Here is a 15,366-nt window from a genome sequence, read left to right on the forward strand (position 1 = left end):
AATAAGTAAATCAGAGAAATTAAACAATAAATTGTATCTGTCTTCACGGAAGAAGCCAAAAAACTTCTGAAAATAGTGAAAAACAAGTTGTGTTGGGGGTGCTCATAGATTGCTGCCTAGTTTTCTGAAATATTTAGTTCTTAGCTTTGCTCATTTTGCAAATACATCCATCAAATCCATCTCTCCATTTGTACTTACCATTGGATTCTTGATAGTTGAAATAAATGATTTTAATTCCCTATGAAATTATAAACAGTGAAATCTATTCCATGAAAATTATTAAATTGTTTATCATTATACATCCGAGTGCTTGCATTTTGTAATTACTTTCTAAGTATGGTTTACTGGCCTACTTGTGGAACAGTGAATGTTTCCGTGGCTATCACTGAAAATCATGTTCCTTCAACTTTTCAGGACAGTACATGACCATGATGAATGCCAAAGATGAGCTCTTGCCTTGGAACAGCCTGCTCCTAATTGCAGCATTCCATCATAAATGGTTCAATCTGGGATAGCTGCTGTTAAACAGACTGAGGGCTTTGCCTGAAAACAGAGGTGGCAGAAGAAATGCTGACATGCTCAGGGCAATTAGCACTTTCACATTCCATACTGCTACTGGAAACCCACCAGAACACGCAGGCAATGATCTTTAGTGACTCAGATTACATACTTGCTGTTAAAACCTTCATATCCCTGCCCATCCCAAAGACCAAACCCCATAGTACAATTTGTTTTCTTCACACAGATAAAACAGGAATATATGGACCAATCAGCCTGACATCAGCAGTAGGGAAAATGCTGGAATCTATTATTAGGGAAGGGTTCTTGAAATATAATAATAGGATTGGGCTGTCAACATAAACTTGTGAAAGAGAAATCACGGGCTAAGTAAATGGGTGAGGACATGGCAAATAGAATATAAAGTAAGGTCATCCACTTTGGTTGAAAAAAATAGAGAAGCCGAATACTTTTTTAGAGACAGAAGGGACTGCAGTTGCTGGAATCTGGAGCAAAAAAACAAACTGCTAGAGGAACTTTAGTGGGTCAGGCTTTTAAATGGTGAGAGATTGGAAACTGATAGTGTTTGGAGGGATGTGGGATGTCCTTGTACACAAATCACTGGAAGTTACCATGCAGGTATCATGCTCTGTCTGTTACATCCTGCCTTTGCTGTTCAGTATGTATGTGGTCCTGTGTTTCAGCTACCCTAAGCTAGCACCTCATTTTGTGAACAATTCCTGGGTATGTTCTGTCCCACCAGCAGGACACAGCCATCAGAGATGGCTGAACAGTGGTATACTGGGGGGAGGCAGTATGCTTTGGAGTCCTCAGTATTGACTGCAGACCCTGTAAAGTTTCATGACATCAGGTGAAACATGGGAAAGGAAACCCCCTAACATCCTCTCTCACCTGATTAATCAGTTCTGTTCCATGTTGAAGAGAACTGATTGATCAGTTCTCTTCAACATGGAACTGATGGAACTTCCCACCATCTGGAAGTAGCAAAGGCATAGAAGGTATTCTGGCTGGGGGACTTCAGTCTTCTTCACCAAGAGTGACTAGAAACAAGGCTGAAGTATTGATGTTCAACTAGAAGTACTGAATAGATGATCCACTTGGCTTCCTACTGAGCTATCGAGCATCACAGAAGCCAATCTTCAGCCAATTCAGTTCACTGGATGTGATATTGAGAAATAGCTGAAAGCACTAGATACCGCAAAGGCTATGGACCAGACAACGTCCTGTTGTACTGAAGGCCTGCACAGCAGAATTAGCTTTGCCTCAAGCCAAGCTGTTCCAGTGCAGTTACGATACTGGCAACCCAACAATGTGGAAAATTGCTTATGTTCACAAAAACCAGGGCAAATTTAATTTGGCTAATTAACACCTAATTGGTCCACACACAATCATCAGCATTGATAGCACAATCAAGCAGCACTCACTCACCCATAACCTGCTCACCAATGCCCAGTTTGAATTTCGCCAGGACCACTCAGTTGCAGACCCCAAAAAGAGGGTCAATTAGCTGAATTTCAGAGGTTAGATGAGAGTGACTGCCCTTGATATCAAGGTAACATTTGACTGAATGTGGCATCTGTACCAGGACTGGAGGGCTTGAGTTATAAAGAGACTGGATAGGCTGGGGCTTTTTTCCCCTGGAGTGTAACAGGCTGAGGGATGATCTTACAGAGGTATATAAAATCATGAGGGGCATAGATAAGGTGAATGATCACAGACTTTTTCCCAGGGTAGGTGAGTCTACAACTTCGAGGGCACAGATTTAAGATGAGAAGGGGAAGATCTAAAAGGGACCTGAGGGGCAACTTTTTCACACAGAGGGTGGTAGGTATGTGGAACAAGCTGCCAGAGGAAGTGGTAGAAGTGGGTACAATTACAATGTTTAAAAGACATTTGGACAGGTATCTGGAAAGGAATGGTTTAGAGGGATATGAGCCAAATGCAGGCAAATGGGACAAGCTCTGGTAAGCAACTTGGTCGGCAAGGACAAATTGGGCTGAAAGGCCTGTTTCCATGCTCTCTGTATCAAGGAGCCGTGGTAAATTGGAAGTCAGTGGCATCAAGGAGAATGAGTATTTGAACTTAAAATATGCACAAAGGAAAGTGGTCATGGTTGTTAGACGATAGACATCTTATTGCAATTATATAGGGCTCTAGAGAAACTGCTCCTGGAATTTTGTACACAGGTGTGGTGTCCCTGCCTAAGGAGGGATACACGAGGTCAACAGAGTGCAACAGAGGTTTACCAGATTGATTCCTGGGATGGGTGGATTGTCCTATGAGAGAAGATTAAACAGGTTGATCCTACACACTCCAGAATTTAGAGTAATGATCCCATTTAAATTTACAGAATTCTTCTAGGGTTTGTTGGTTGCAATGGTGGTGTAAACAGCAGCTATTTGGCATGTCTTTTATCTTTCTAACCATTGAAGAATGTCCAGGCCTCTGTTATCCTATAGGACAATGAATAGGGAACATTGAATTTTCCAATTTCAGGTAACCTGCACCTCCTGTGTTCCTTTTTTTTTCCTGCTGATTCACCCAGGTTCTCTCACTCCCGCTTCTTTATAGACACTCAGCGCTCCTGCCCATTATCCAGTTTCATTCCCTTCCCCCCACTGTTTCCATCTGATCTTCTTCCACACATTTAACCCTTTGTGCCTCTCATTATCTCCCCCACTGGTTCCATCTGCCCATCATCCCTCCCTTATCTGGTTCCACTTATCACCTTCCTTGCTTATCAGATTCCAGTATCTGCAGCCCTTTGTTGTCTCCACTTAGCACCTTCCAGCCTCTGACTCTACTCCACTCTCCCACCTCACTCCATCTATCCATCGTTCCCCTCCTCACATGGTTCCACCTATGGCATGCCTGTTCCTGCCTCACCCCTCCCCCTCGCCTCTTTATACTGGCTCTCTCCCTTCTGCACTCAGTCCTGATGCAGGGTATCAACTTGATATGTTGGCTATCCCTCTGTTTCCACAGGTGCTGCCTGACCCTGAGTTCCTCCTGCTGTTTGTTTTATATTCAGTGAATATTGGTCAATAGACAGAAACCCACATCCTACAGTGATACTTGAACAAGATACTTTGGGGTGAAAATTTAAAATGCTGGAAACTCAGCAGGTCAAGCAACATGTACGGAAAGAGGAACAGAGTTGATGTTTTTGGTTGAAGACACTTCGTCAGTGACCCTTCATCCCAGGTTTCAGGCTAAGGACTCTGTATCCCTTGTGAAGAGTTTTTGACTTGAAGTGATGTTTCTCTGTTCATGAATGCTGCCTGAGCTGTTAAGTGTTTCCAGCATTTTCTGTTTTTATTTCAGATTTCCAGCATCGGCATTTTTAAAAAATTTTCACGACATATTTGTATTGTGGGCTAACAGTGCCACAGCGCCATGCCAGATCGTGGTTAGTAATCTGGCAACAGCAAGTTACTCAGTTTGCTTGTATCTAGTATACCAACATGCTGCATTTTCTGCACACATAAGAGACTTCTTTTATTTAATAAAGACTTACTTGTAACTTTGCTCTATGTATTATAACCAAATTTAGATTCCAGTGTCACATATATCTGAAATTCAATTTTTCATTTGTAGTTGCAAATCTGAAATCATCAAACAAAGGAAAAGAATAATTATACTGTCCTTTTGTTTCACTTTTGTACTTGTGGTGATTTAACCTTTTAGTTGTTTATATATTAAGTGCCATCACATTAAGGAGCCGATGGTCTGTTAGATTCTTTATCCAGCTGTGACTTATTGAATAAGATTGCTCCCAATATCCCAGGTTTAGATTGCTCTAAACTGTCTGCTTTTGTTAATTTTGTTGATGTACAGAAAGGGTACTGAAAATTAGATATCTTAATGATTGGAGGTCATGTTTCAAGAAATCTTTTGCAGGAAAACCTATTAAAATTTTTCACATATACAGTTTATAATAAATAACAAATTATGCATGAAAAGATTGATGTCAGTTTTGATCTAACTATGAAGTTGACCATAGCCTTTGGTATTATAAATTCATGATTTTGTGGCAAATTCATGTATTTTAAAGAGAACATTTTAAGTCACAGCCTGATCACATGGTGATAATTTTTCTGGATTTCCCCATCAGAGGGAATAGTTTCTACCTATTAAATGCCTTTATTTTTAAGGCCTTGAAGAGATTACTCCTCAATCTTCTCATCTCCAGGGAAAACAATCAATTGTTTGCAGCTTGCCAAGATTTATCTCTTTAAGAGAAATCTAGGCTACACCACTTCCAAAACCTTTGTGGAGATGCGTTGTGTAAAACTGAGTGCTATACTCTGGACGTGTTCAACTGGAACATCACTAATGCAGATTTGGATTCTAAGCCTTTTCACATAAAGGCAAATATTCTGACAGAGTTTTTTGTGGGTTTTTTTTGCATGTGTACAAAAATGCCTTTAATGCTCATCAAATAAGTGAAAATAAAAAAACTGCAGGTGCTGGAAATCTAAAACAAAAAGTGCGAGAAATACTCAGCAAATCAGGCCACATCTGTGGGAAGAGAAACAGGTTCAACATTTCAGGTCGGATATCCTCCATTACATTCTGGAAGGGTCTCTGACCTGAAATGTTAATTCTATTTCCCTTCCCACAGATCCAGTTTGGCCTGCTAATATTTACAGCATTTTCTGTTTTTGTTTTAGCCTTTAAAGCGCCATGCATATGTACATTCAAATACATTCCTCTACTCCTTCACGCCTCGCAGTCTCTCACCAGTAGGAGAGTATCCCAGTTTTCCTTTTCAAATCCAAAGTGCATTTCCTCATAATTCTTACTTGAATTCCTTAAATTCCAATTATGCTTTCCTAGTCCGTTTATTTCCATTTGCAACTTCTTGATCCCATCCACAAAACGTTAATCGTCAAGATCTTGAATAAAGACTCCCTTTGCTTGGAGTTCTTAATTTATGTGATGAAAAATAATGTCCCAGTATAGATGTGTAAAAGACCACTTGTGACACTCTGCCAATACCTTTACTGGTTACCCTAACCATTTTGCTACTTTGACTAGTGAGCAACCTATTTGACATATTTTCATTTTTAACAATAATCTTGTGATGTGGAACTTCCCTAAATGTCTTCTGGTAGTCCATAGAGATAATATCATCAGACACTCCCCAATCCACAATATGTGAATCCCAAAAAAATACTTAAGATTACTTGTATTCAGTAACAAAATCTTAAACAAAATTAATTTTAACCAGATCTGTGAATATCTAAGTATAGAGTTAATATCACACAAGAATTACTGATATTTCCAAAATACTTGAAAGAAAGTTAGAATTTTGATTTTTTACATGTCAAATATAAATATTAATAAAGAATTTTAAAATTATATTATGAGATGAAATAAACACCTTGTAGCATGTTTTGCTTCCCCATGATAGAATGCAATTGTTTAAATTACAAGAGCCTGTGGTTCCAAGTGTGTTGCTATCCTGGATGGCCTTGTGCAAAGAGATGAGATTTTAAAAACAGATTAACGTGGTAGAATCACACTGTGACATTAGAATGTAAACATATTAACATAATAATTCCTTTGAATTCAACCAATTAAAACTGTTGTTAAGATGACATTTGAAAGCATCATTTCATTTACATTAACAAAGAATATTTTTAAAGAAGTTTGTACTGATTGTGATTTACCATACGATAACATGAATTTTTCTTCCCATCAGATGTTAATGAATGTGAGACCAATCCCTGCATCAATGGAGATTGTAAGAATGTGCCTGGCAGTTATTCATGTCAGTGTTTCCAAGGAAGTACTCTTGATGCATCTAAAACTCGGTGTATTGGTATGTCCATTTAAATCTTTACTTTCTTAGAAAATAAATAGTTTCTTTTGAATATATTACTTAGGTATCCAAAATACTACTGATCCTTGATCATAGAACATTTATGTTCTGTAAAATCAATGTAGAATGATCTTTAGAAAGTAACATTAATCCATGCGATCATGGTTTGATCTCAGCTACTAATTTATGGGCATGGGAGTAGCTATCAGCTGTCATATCAGTGAATTTATACTACAAGAAGTAAAAGTTGACATGTAATTTTATTTTAAATGAAGCTAATACCATTAATGTGCTATGAAAGACCAATATAACCGACAAGTAAACATCTTGTTGCAACCTGAAATTTCATTTTGGCATTGCATAAATGAATATATTATTAATAATTCCTTATCAACCTACCTGTAGCAAATGTATCTGCCTGTATCAGTATTGATAGGACTACCACTGCCAATCCTCGTGGAACCAAAGTCCTTCACATTTAGGAGACCCTCATTTCTGTTGTAGATTCAGAACAAGTGCATACTTGACATCCAAGTGTGCCATTCAGGCAGCAGCCAGTCCTACTGCATCTATCACCTCACACTTCAACATATTCCTCAACCACTATCATCAAGCCAGGAAATCAAACCCAATTCAGAGAAAAATGTGTAAGAAATATGCATACTTACCTAAAAAAAAATAAAACTAGGTGCCAACTGGGCACAACATAAAACAGCAAACATCCAAAACAATAGCAGCTAATTGATCTCGCACTGAAAATTTTAAAAATGGTAATAGGAGGGCAGAGGCTTCAGGAACGTCCCCATTCTTGATGGCACAACTAGTTCTGCATATTGCTGAAGGCACATTCAGAACTAGCTGTGCCTATATTTAAGCAGTTATGATACAGCTACAACACTGACATCTACTTAGTAAAAGGGAAATCTGCCAAGGTGTGTCCTGCCAACAAAACGCAGGACCAATCAAATCAAATACAAGCAGCTACCATTCCATCATTTCATCATCAACCATCAGCAAAACGACAAAAGGTGTCATTGACCATCTAATCAAACTTCACTTATTCACCAATAATCTATTCACCCATGCTTAGTTTTGGTTCTTCAACAACCATTTGACTCCATTGGTCCATATTCAGATGAAGGCACTGGATTCCATTGGCGAGGTGAGAGTGACCACCATTCACAGTTTTTGGCTGAATGTGGCCATTTTGCTGCCTCAGGAAATAAAAACTTTGTTCCTTTCTCTTGTCTTTTTTCCTCAGTTGCTGAGTACATTCAAGATCAATAAATTTTTGGGTATTAAAGGGTATGGGATAATGAAGGTAAAAGATGTTTGGTGGAGCAGGCACAAGGGGCCAATGACCCTCTTCTATTTCTTATATGTGCTAACTGAAGAAGGTGGCTGTTGAGGGCTAATCACCTCAGCTTCACTGTAGGAGTTCTTTAGTGCAAATTCCAAGATGCAGCTGTCTTTAGACACGTCATCCTCCTGAGGTCAGAAACTGGACTTTTCAATTCCATCCATAACTCCTCAGGTAATGAATCAGTCTGCACACGTACCTAAAAGACTATCTCTAACAAGAGAAAGTTTAACCACTCCCCTTGACATCAAAGGCATTACCATTTACTAGAGATTTAACTGGACCTGCCACATAAATATTGTGGCTGCAGGAGTGAACTGGAGGGTGGGTATACTGCAGCATGTATCTCTTCTTACAAAGCTTTCAACCATTTACAGGATGCAAGTCAAAGTACTGGACTATCCTCCACTTACTTGGATAAGTGCAGCTCCAATAATGCTCAAAAAGCCAGACACAGTAGATCAAAGGAACCTGTCTGATAGGCACTTCTTCCACCACTTAAATATTTACTCCCTCCACAACCAGCATACCATATTCGCAGTGTCTACCATCCTCAAGGACCAAGATTGAAACTATTATCACCTTAAAGAAATTAATACATAGAGTCATAGAGTGATACAGCATGGAAACAAGCCCTTTGGCAAACCAAGTCCATGCTGACCATCAAGCACCCATTTACATTAATCCTACCTTAACCCATTTTATTCTCACATTCTTATCAACTTTAGCACTCCCCTAAAACTACCACTCATCTACACACGAGGGGCAATTTACAGTGGCAAATTAACCTACTAACCTACACATTTTTTGGGGATGTGAGAGGAAATCAGAGCAGCCTGAAGAAATCCACACAGACAGCACTAGAGATCAGAATTGAACCGTGGTTGCTGGAGCAGTATCTTGCTAAAGCAGATCTACTAACTGCACCACAGTGCTGCCCTAGACATATTTAACAAAAAAACAACTAACAACATATACAATGACAATTAAAAACAATTATAAAAACCAAAACTTTTTTAAAAACATAAATTAAATAAAACTTTGTTTCTTGCAGTTATTCCTCTCAATTCAAATGACTAGTGATGCTGCTCCTATACCAGGTCTAATGTGATGCAGGTTGCTCACGCAGATTTCATTTGCCACAAGTACCCACTGTGCCATTAGGAACTCCAGTAATGGAGAATCTTTTTAAAAACTGTCAGGAACAGAATCTGAATTTCCTTGCTAAGTTCAGGACAGTGTTCCAGGCTTTTGTTGGTTTTGAGGCACAAGAGACTGCAGATGCTAGAATTTGGAGCAAAAAAAACGAACTGCTGGAGGAACTCAGTGGGTCAGGCAGCATCTGTGGAAGAAAATGGACAGTCGTTGTTTTGGGTCGAGACCTTTCATCTGGACTGAAAGAGTAGATGGGGGATAGCCAGTGTAAAGAGGTGAGGGGGGGGGAGCTGGTGGGGCAAGAGCCGGCAAGCAATTGGTGCATTCGGGGAAGGAGGGGTTGATGAGCAGACGGAGTCAGATGGGGGAGGGAAGGGTGGACCCAACGACAGAGGCTGGGACGTGATAAGTGGAGACGATAAAAGGCTGCATGTGTTCATGTGATATTGTTGTAAGATAGGAGAGGTCCCTCTGCTGCTGGAAAACCAGCACAACAACACTGCAGTTTGGCTGATCTTTGTAATATTTTCTGCATATTTTGAATGAAAGAGAGCCAAGTTCTATGAGTTTTTTTGTATCTAGTATTAGAAGGTAACAACCAAATATCACTTCAAGAGTGGATTTGCAGTCATTTCATTAATGCTTGTGGTTTCTCTGTTGATGCACATTTTTAAACATAGAACAGCACAGCACAGGAACAGGTCCTTCAGCTCACGATGTTGTGCCAAAATAATTAAGCTAATGATACCTAATTAAACTAATCCCTTCTACCTGCACATGGTTCATATCCCTCCATTCACTGCATATTCATATGCCTGTCCAAGAGCCTCTTAAACACCTCTACCGTATCTGCCTCCACGACCATCCCTGGTAGCACATTCCAGTCTCTGTCGAAAAAAAATTGCCCCACACATCTCCTTTGAACTTACCCCATCTCACCTTAAATGCTCTCTAGTATTAGACATTTCGACCCTGGGAAAAAGATACTGGCTGTGTCTATGCCTCTCATGATTTTATAAACTTGTATCAGGTCTCCCCTCAGCCTCACTCCAGAGAAAGCAAAGTTTAGAAAATCTTCACGTATCTGTCAGTGATTTTATTCCAATTATCAAAAATAATTCTGCTAATCCATTATTTTCATGTAGAAATGTACTCTTCCTGCAGAGACGGTTAAGGGGACCTGTTGGTTGCAACACATTGGAGGAAAATGCGAAATAAACATTAATGGTGCCACACTAAAGTCACAGTGCTGCTCAACATTGGGTGCTGCTTGGGGAAGTCCTTGTGAACCCTGCAAAATAGGTATTCATGTTTCTGTAATTCTGTTAGAATAGTTTACACTGTATTGAAGTTATTCATTTATATTTCACTGTGGTGTTAATGTGGTTACAGGATTCGTGAAGTCTTTGGGAGTACACACTGCAGTACTATGCCACATACATTGTTAAATACCTGTCACCTGCATAATTCTAACTGGTGAATCATGAAAGGGCTTCTGAGAAATTACATTGCACAAATGATAGAAAGAAAACGATAAGATCACTGAAGTACAATAGAAAACAAATGGGTCAGATGTTTGTGCATTCTCACAGGCAGTAGCTTGTAATTTAATGAAATATTAATAAATGTCAAAAAGAATGGAGGGAGCCAATGTAAGTTATTGAAATGGTTATGCTTTCAAGAGCCTTTTTTTCATACTATATCTTCAGCTGTTGATTTTCACATGTCTGTTTCATGAAACCTTGGTAGATTTTGATTTACAATGTGCATCATTAACATTTCTTGGCACTGTGTCAAGCCTTTGATTAGAGTGTTAGCAGCTTACAGCTTAAACTGTTCAGTGATTTACTGATCCAGGCAAATCTAATCAAAGAGTTTGGTTTCGCCACCTTTTCTGTTCAAATTGCCTGTCTTTTTCCCACTTCCTTATCTGCATCCTACTCCCTGGAGCTAGTTTTGAGCAAACTTTAGCAAATGAACACCTTTTTTAGTTTGATGCAAATACAGCTTTCTTAATTGTACAATGTATGCATGATAGAATTAAGTTTTATGGTTTTAAGCAAGCTAGAGTACCAGACAGGGGTATCATGCAGTTTATTGAAATGTAGCATTTTAATTTTGATTTAAATAAGTATTTATTTCAGTGTTTATGAAAAGGTTGTATTATTTGCAAATATTTAGTCATAATGCTTGATAAATGTGGAGCCAATATGCTATGACTATTAATTCTTCATTAATTATGTTATCTGCATGGGCTTTTCAGTGAGTCTGGCTGCTGATCGTGACTTGTTTTCACATTAGGCAGTAATAGAAGGGAATTAGAACAAAATAAATCCACTAACTTCCTGGTAAATATAAAACACTTAATGTTTTCAAGAGAATAACATTAAGTACAGGTAATGGCTAGGAATCATTTCAGCTGTCCTTAATTATTTAATATTATTGCTCTGTAGTCATGACAACGTATCTCACAAAAAATACTATATACTTTGAGTTTCTCCCTTATTATGGAAATAAATTCCTAAAACATTCTATTACTGAAATATTAAAATCAAACATATATTTCAACAAGTATAAAGCATCCAATCTTTAAATAATATGTTGTCTAGATATAAGCCAAGTACTTGTCATTATTCAGCAAAGCACAATCTTTATCAAAGTAGGATTAGCAAGATTTGTTCTTACTAAAGATTGAGTCACTGAATCATGTTAATATTATACTATTGTATGATAAAATTAAAAAGATTCACTTTCTCCATACTTCCATAATTATTTTCATGAAATTGTGAACAATTCCTTAGAAATACAACAATGAATTTTCTGGTTGACCTATATTTAGGCAGAACTTACTTAAATAAAGAAACCATCAGCGAAAACTTAAGGAGTAGGGATTGAATTATACCAGAAATAAGCAATTACAATTAAATAATTGTTTGTGTTGGTCAGTGTTTGTGGGAATACTAGATTTAAATGGCAGAATGCCATGATGATTTGTGAGACATTAACAACTGAATCAAGGTACTTGTTTATGAGAAGGGGTTATTACGATTTAACATATGAAAGTGCATGTGTAAAATCTGTGCAACATAGCTTATCTGGATCCCTTAGATGCTTAGAAATCTCTTTCTGTCAAAGCTGTATGGCAGCTGGTGATCAATGGTCACTTCACATTAAAAGAATTCACACACAAACATCTTCCACTCTTCAAAGCTGGAGTGGAAATAGTTCATTGTCAACCCTGAGGAAATGCTGGAGAAGAAAATAAAATATTGCAGCACAAAATATAAACTGCATATTTTAAAAATCACTTGACATCTTTGCATCATTTTAAACTGCTTCCTACTCATAGTTTTGTATAATTTAACGTATTTACACATATTATAATTTATGTTTTATATTATTCTTTATTATAACTTCTGTTTCTTTAAAAAACTGTTAATAGTTTTGCTTTATTTTTAGACAGTATCTGCCCTAAAGGATATACAAGAGTTAATGGAACAATCTGTGAAGGTATTTAAAACTGTTCCTGTATCCTGTTTGTATCTCTGTCCACTAACCCAAATGCTGGAACATGATATATACTTTTTTCTAACAAGAATGACTGTAAAAGTCCAGGAGAATTTGAATAACACACATAAAATCGAAATGCTTCATAAGATGGCAGTTAAAATGTGGATGATGGTACTCATTAATAGAAATGCTCAAAGATGTAAATAACTTTTCATATGACATGACTTTTATCCAGAATCCAAGTCTGTTTGTGATTAGACTCAGTAAATGGCAAAACGCCATGCCTTTTACACACTTCAAGAACATAGACCACTTTAACGATAATCTCATTGGCTTGAAGAGAAATGCATTCCATTGTAATTGGCATCATAAGTAGACATTGCTCATGAGTTTGGAACTTCTGAGGTCACCTTTACAAATGCAATTCTATTTTTTTCTTGTCCAGTTAAGTCAGAATAGTACTTATTTTATTAATTTACATCACAAAATTAGATAAGTGTTCTGTGTTAATATGTCTGCTTGTAATTTTTTAAACAACAAGATTTAATCAAAAGTATTTTATAATTCTTTTTAGATGTTAATGAATGTGTCGTATTCCCTGGGGTTTGCACCAATGCTGATTGTGTGAATACACCTGGATCATTTCAGTGCGTCTGTTCTAATGGTATGTCCCTGGACAGCAGTGGAAGAACATGTATTGGTAAGTATAGACCAAACCTTTAACCAAAATAACTCAGCCATATTGGGCAGACCCTTGGCTGCCCATCAATCTCTGTATTTCAACCCGATTGGGATACATTATTTCTACCTCCTCGCTTCCTGGCTCAATCTCCTGAAGCGCCATGGTGCCAGCAGATCATCTCTGCAGTGCCTTTCCAACTGCAACTCGGCGCTAACCTTGGATGGCGTATTGAACTAGTATTTAATACCTATCTTGATTAAAATGTTGTGAAAATTATTATTTTGCACATTGAGGTAAATGCAATGACAAACTGAGAACCGACCCCCCAACAAACTGGTCAGTGTGTGATGTATTGTAGTGCCTGTGGCGTCACACCCAGAATATCTAGAACTAAGATTACAAGTTCTTAATGTTGATGTTTCACTAGCCCTAAGTCTAGGTTAGAGAATCAGGCATGAATTTCAATTCTTATAATATCACTGCAAAGCTGCTGTTACTTCTATTCTCTAAAATTAATACACATCCTTTTCTAACAATTGTATTCACAGTTTTTCACTTGAACCTGACCTAAGTTATGGTGGCGTGCAATAACTGCATGCGAGGTTATATACTGACTGGTAACACTTCCTGCTGGAGAGTGCTTGCCCCACTGGAATGCCTCCTCTCCTCACCACATAGTCCCTGGGAACCTAGCTGAGGTTGAAGTATGTTTGCTGTGATGCAGACCTGTGGGTGTGGTGCAGTGATGAAGCAGAGAAAGCGATTTCATGCAGCAAACCTGTATTTTGGCAGGCGTCAAGCAGACATTTGAAACACTTCGGATCTGATCCTGAGATAGTATGGGTCAGATGGCCAGATTGGGTTGGATATGCCAGCCTCCTTTCATTAGTTGAGGTGTGCCAATTCAAGTCAGTGCTACCAGCACACCAAAATAACACATGGGAATGTGTGACTCTGCTAGGAAGCAAGACTCTATGGAGGCACCCATTGCATTAATGTGAAGCCAATTAGAAGATAGGGAAATAGATCCCATTGCCGGTTTGCCTCTCTTCCAATAAAAAGTCTGTAAGTCCAATCCATTACCGGACAGGTCACTGCAAAATATCCCCATTAAAAAAATTTATTCATGGCTGCAGCACTCTTGTGAAGAGTAGTTTTTAGAATAGTGCTATAATTCAAGTTGGTTCATTACATTTTAACTAAAATTGCCATCATTTTCATTAACCTATTCATTTAATAAATGCAGTACATTTAATTACCCTGTAAGATTTGAACATTATCAATGTAATATGCCTGCAGGTAACTTTGTTTTACTCCACGCCAATGATAGTGGAATTGCCTATTTGATGGAAATAAGAGAAATAAGAGAATCTGTTCAATTATGTGCAGAAGAGAGCTTAAATTAAGAGATCTTCTGTCATAATAGATTGTCAAGCAGTTCAACTCTCTAGTTATCTATTCTTGCAGGCAGAGAGCATGGCTGAGGTACTGATTGTGAACTTTACATCAATCTTTATGGACTTTAGTACAGCATTCAACAAGATCCCTTCTGGTAGGCTGATCCAGAAGACTAAGGCACATGAGATCCAAGGTGACTTAGTAGATTGAATTTAAAATTGGCTTGGGCATGGAAGTCAGAGGGTAGTGGTGGAGGGGTGTTGTTCCCATTAGAGGTTGTCAAAAGATACAGCAAGATATAGATCAGTTGGAAATATGAGCAGAGAAATGGCAGATGGAGTTTAATCTGGACAAGTGTGAGATGTTGCACTTTGGGAGATTAAGTGTAAGAGAAAGATATACAGTAAATGGCAGGGCCCTTGGGACCATTAATGTACAGAGGGATCTTGGGGTACAAGTCCATAGCTCCCTGAAAGAGGCAACTCGAGTGGACAAGGTGGTAAAGAAGGCATGTGGTAAGCTTGCCTTTATCATTCGGGACGTTCATATTTGGGAAGTCATGCTGCAGCAAGATAAAATTTTGGTTAAACCACATGTAGAGTATTGTGTACACTTCTGGTCGCCACATTACAGGAGGGATGTGGAGGCTTGGAGAGGGTACAGAAGAAGTTCAACAGGATGTTACCTGGATTAGAGAGTATTAGCTATAAGAAGAGGTTGGACAAACTGAGATTGTTTTCTTTGGAGTATCGGAGGCTGAGTGGTGATAGAAGTATATGAAACTATGAGAGGCATAGATAGGGTAGATAGAAAGTTTTTCCTAGGGTGGAAATGTCAAATACCAGAGGGCATAATTTTAAGGTGAGAGGGGGAAGGTTTAAAGGAGATGTGCAAGGCATGTTTTTACATGGAGGT

General features: G+C 38.3%; 1 protein-coding gene across 1 annotated transcript in view; it reads left to right on the top strand.

The window, feature by feature from the left end:
- The window catches only part of LOC127585186 (fibrillin-1-like), a 302,894-nt gene that overhangs the window by 157,813 nt on the left and 129,715 nt on the right, over positions 1-15,366 (top strand). The window contains exons 20-23 of the mRNA XM_052042412.1: positions 6,227-6,346; positions 10,026-10,163; positions 12,321-12,371; positions 12,946-13,071. Coding sequence (XP_051898372.1) covers positions 6,227-6,346; positions 10,026-10,163; positions 12,321-12,371; positions 12,946-13,071 — 435 coding nt within the window. The remainder of the gene's footprint in view (positions 1-6,226; positions 6,347-10,025; positions 10,164-12,320; positions 12,372-12,945; positions 13,072-15,366) is intronic.

The sequence above is a fragment of the Pristis pectinata genome, chromosome 32 (genome assembly GCF_009764475.1).
Source record: "Pristis pectinata isolate sPriPec2 chromosome 32, sPriPec2.1.pri, whole genome shotgun sequence".
NCBI lineage: Eukaryota > Metazoa > Chordata > Chondrichthyes > Rhinopristiformes > Pristidae > Pristis > Pristis pectinata.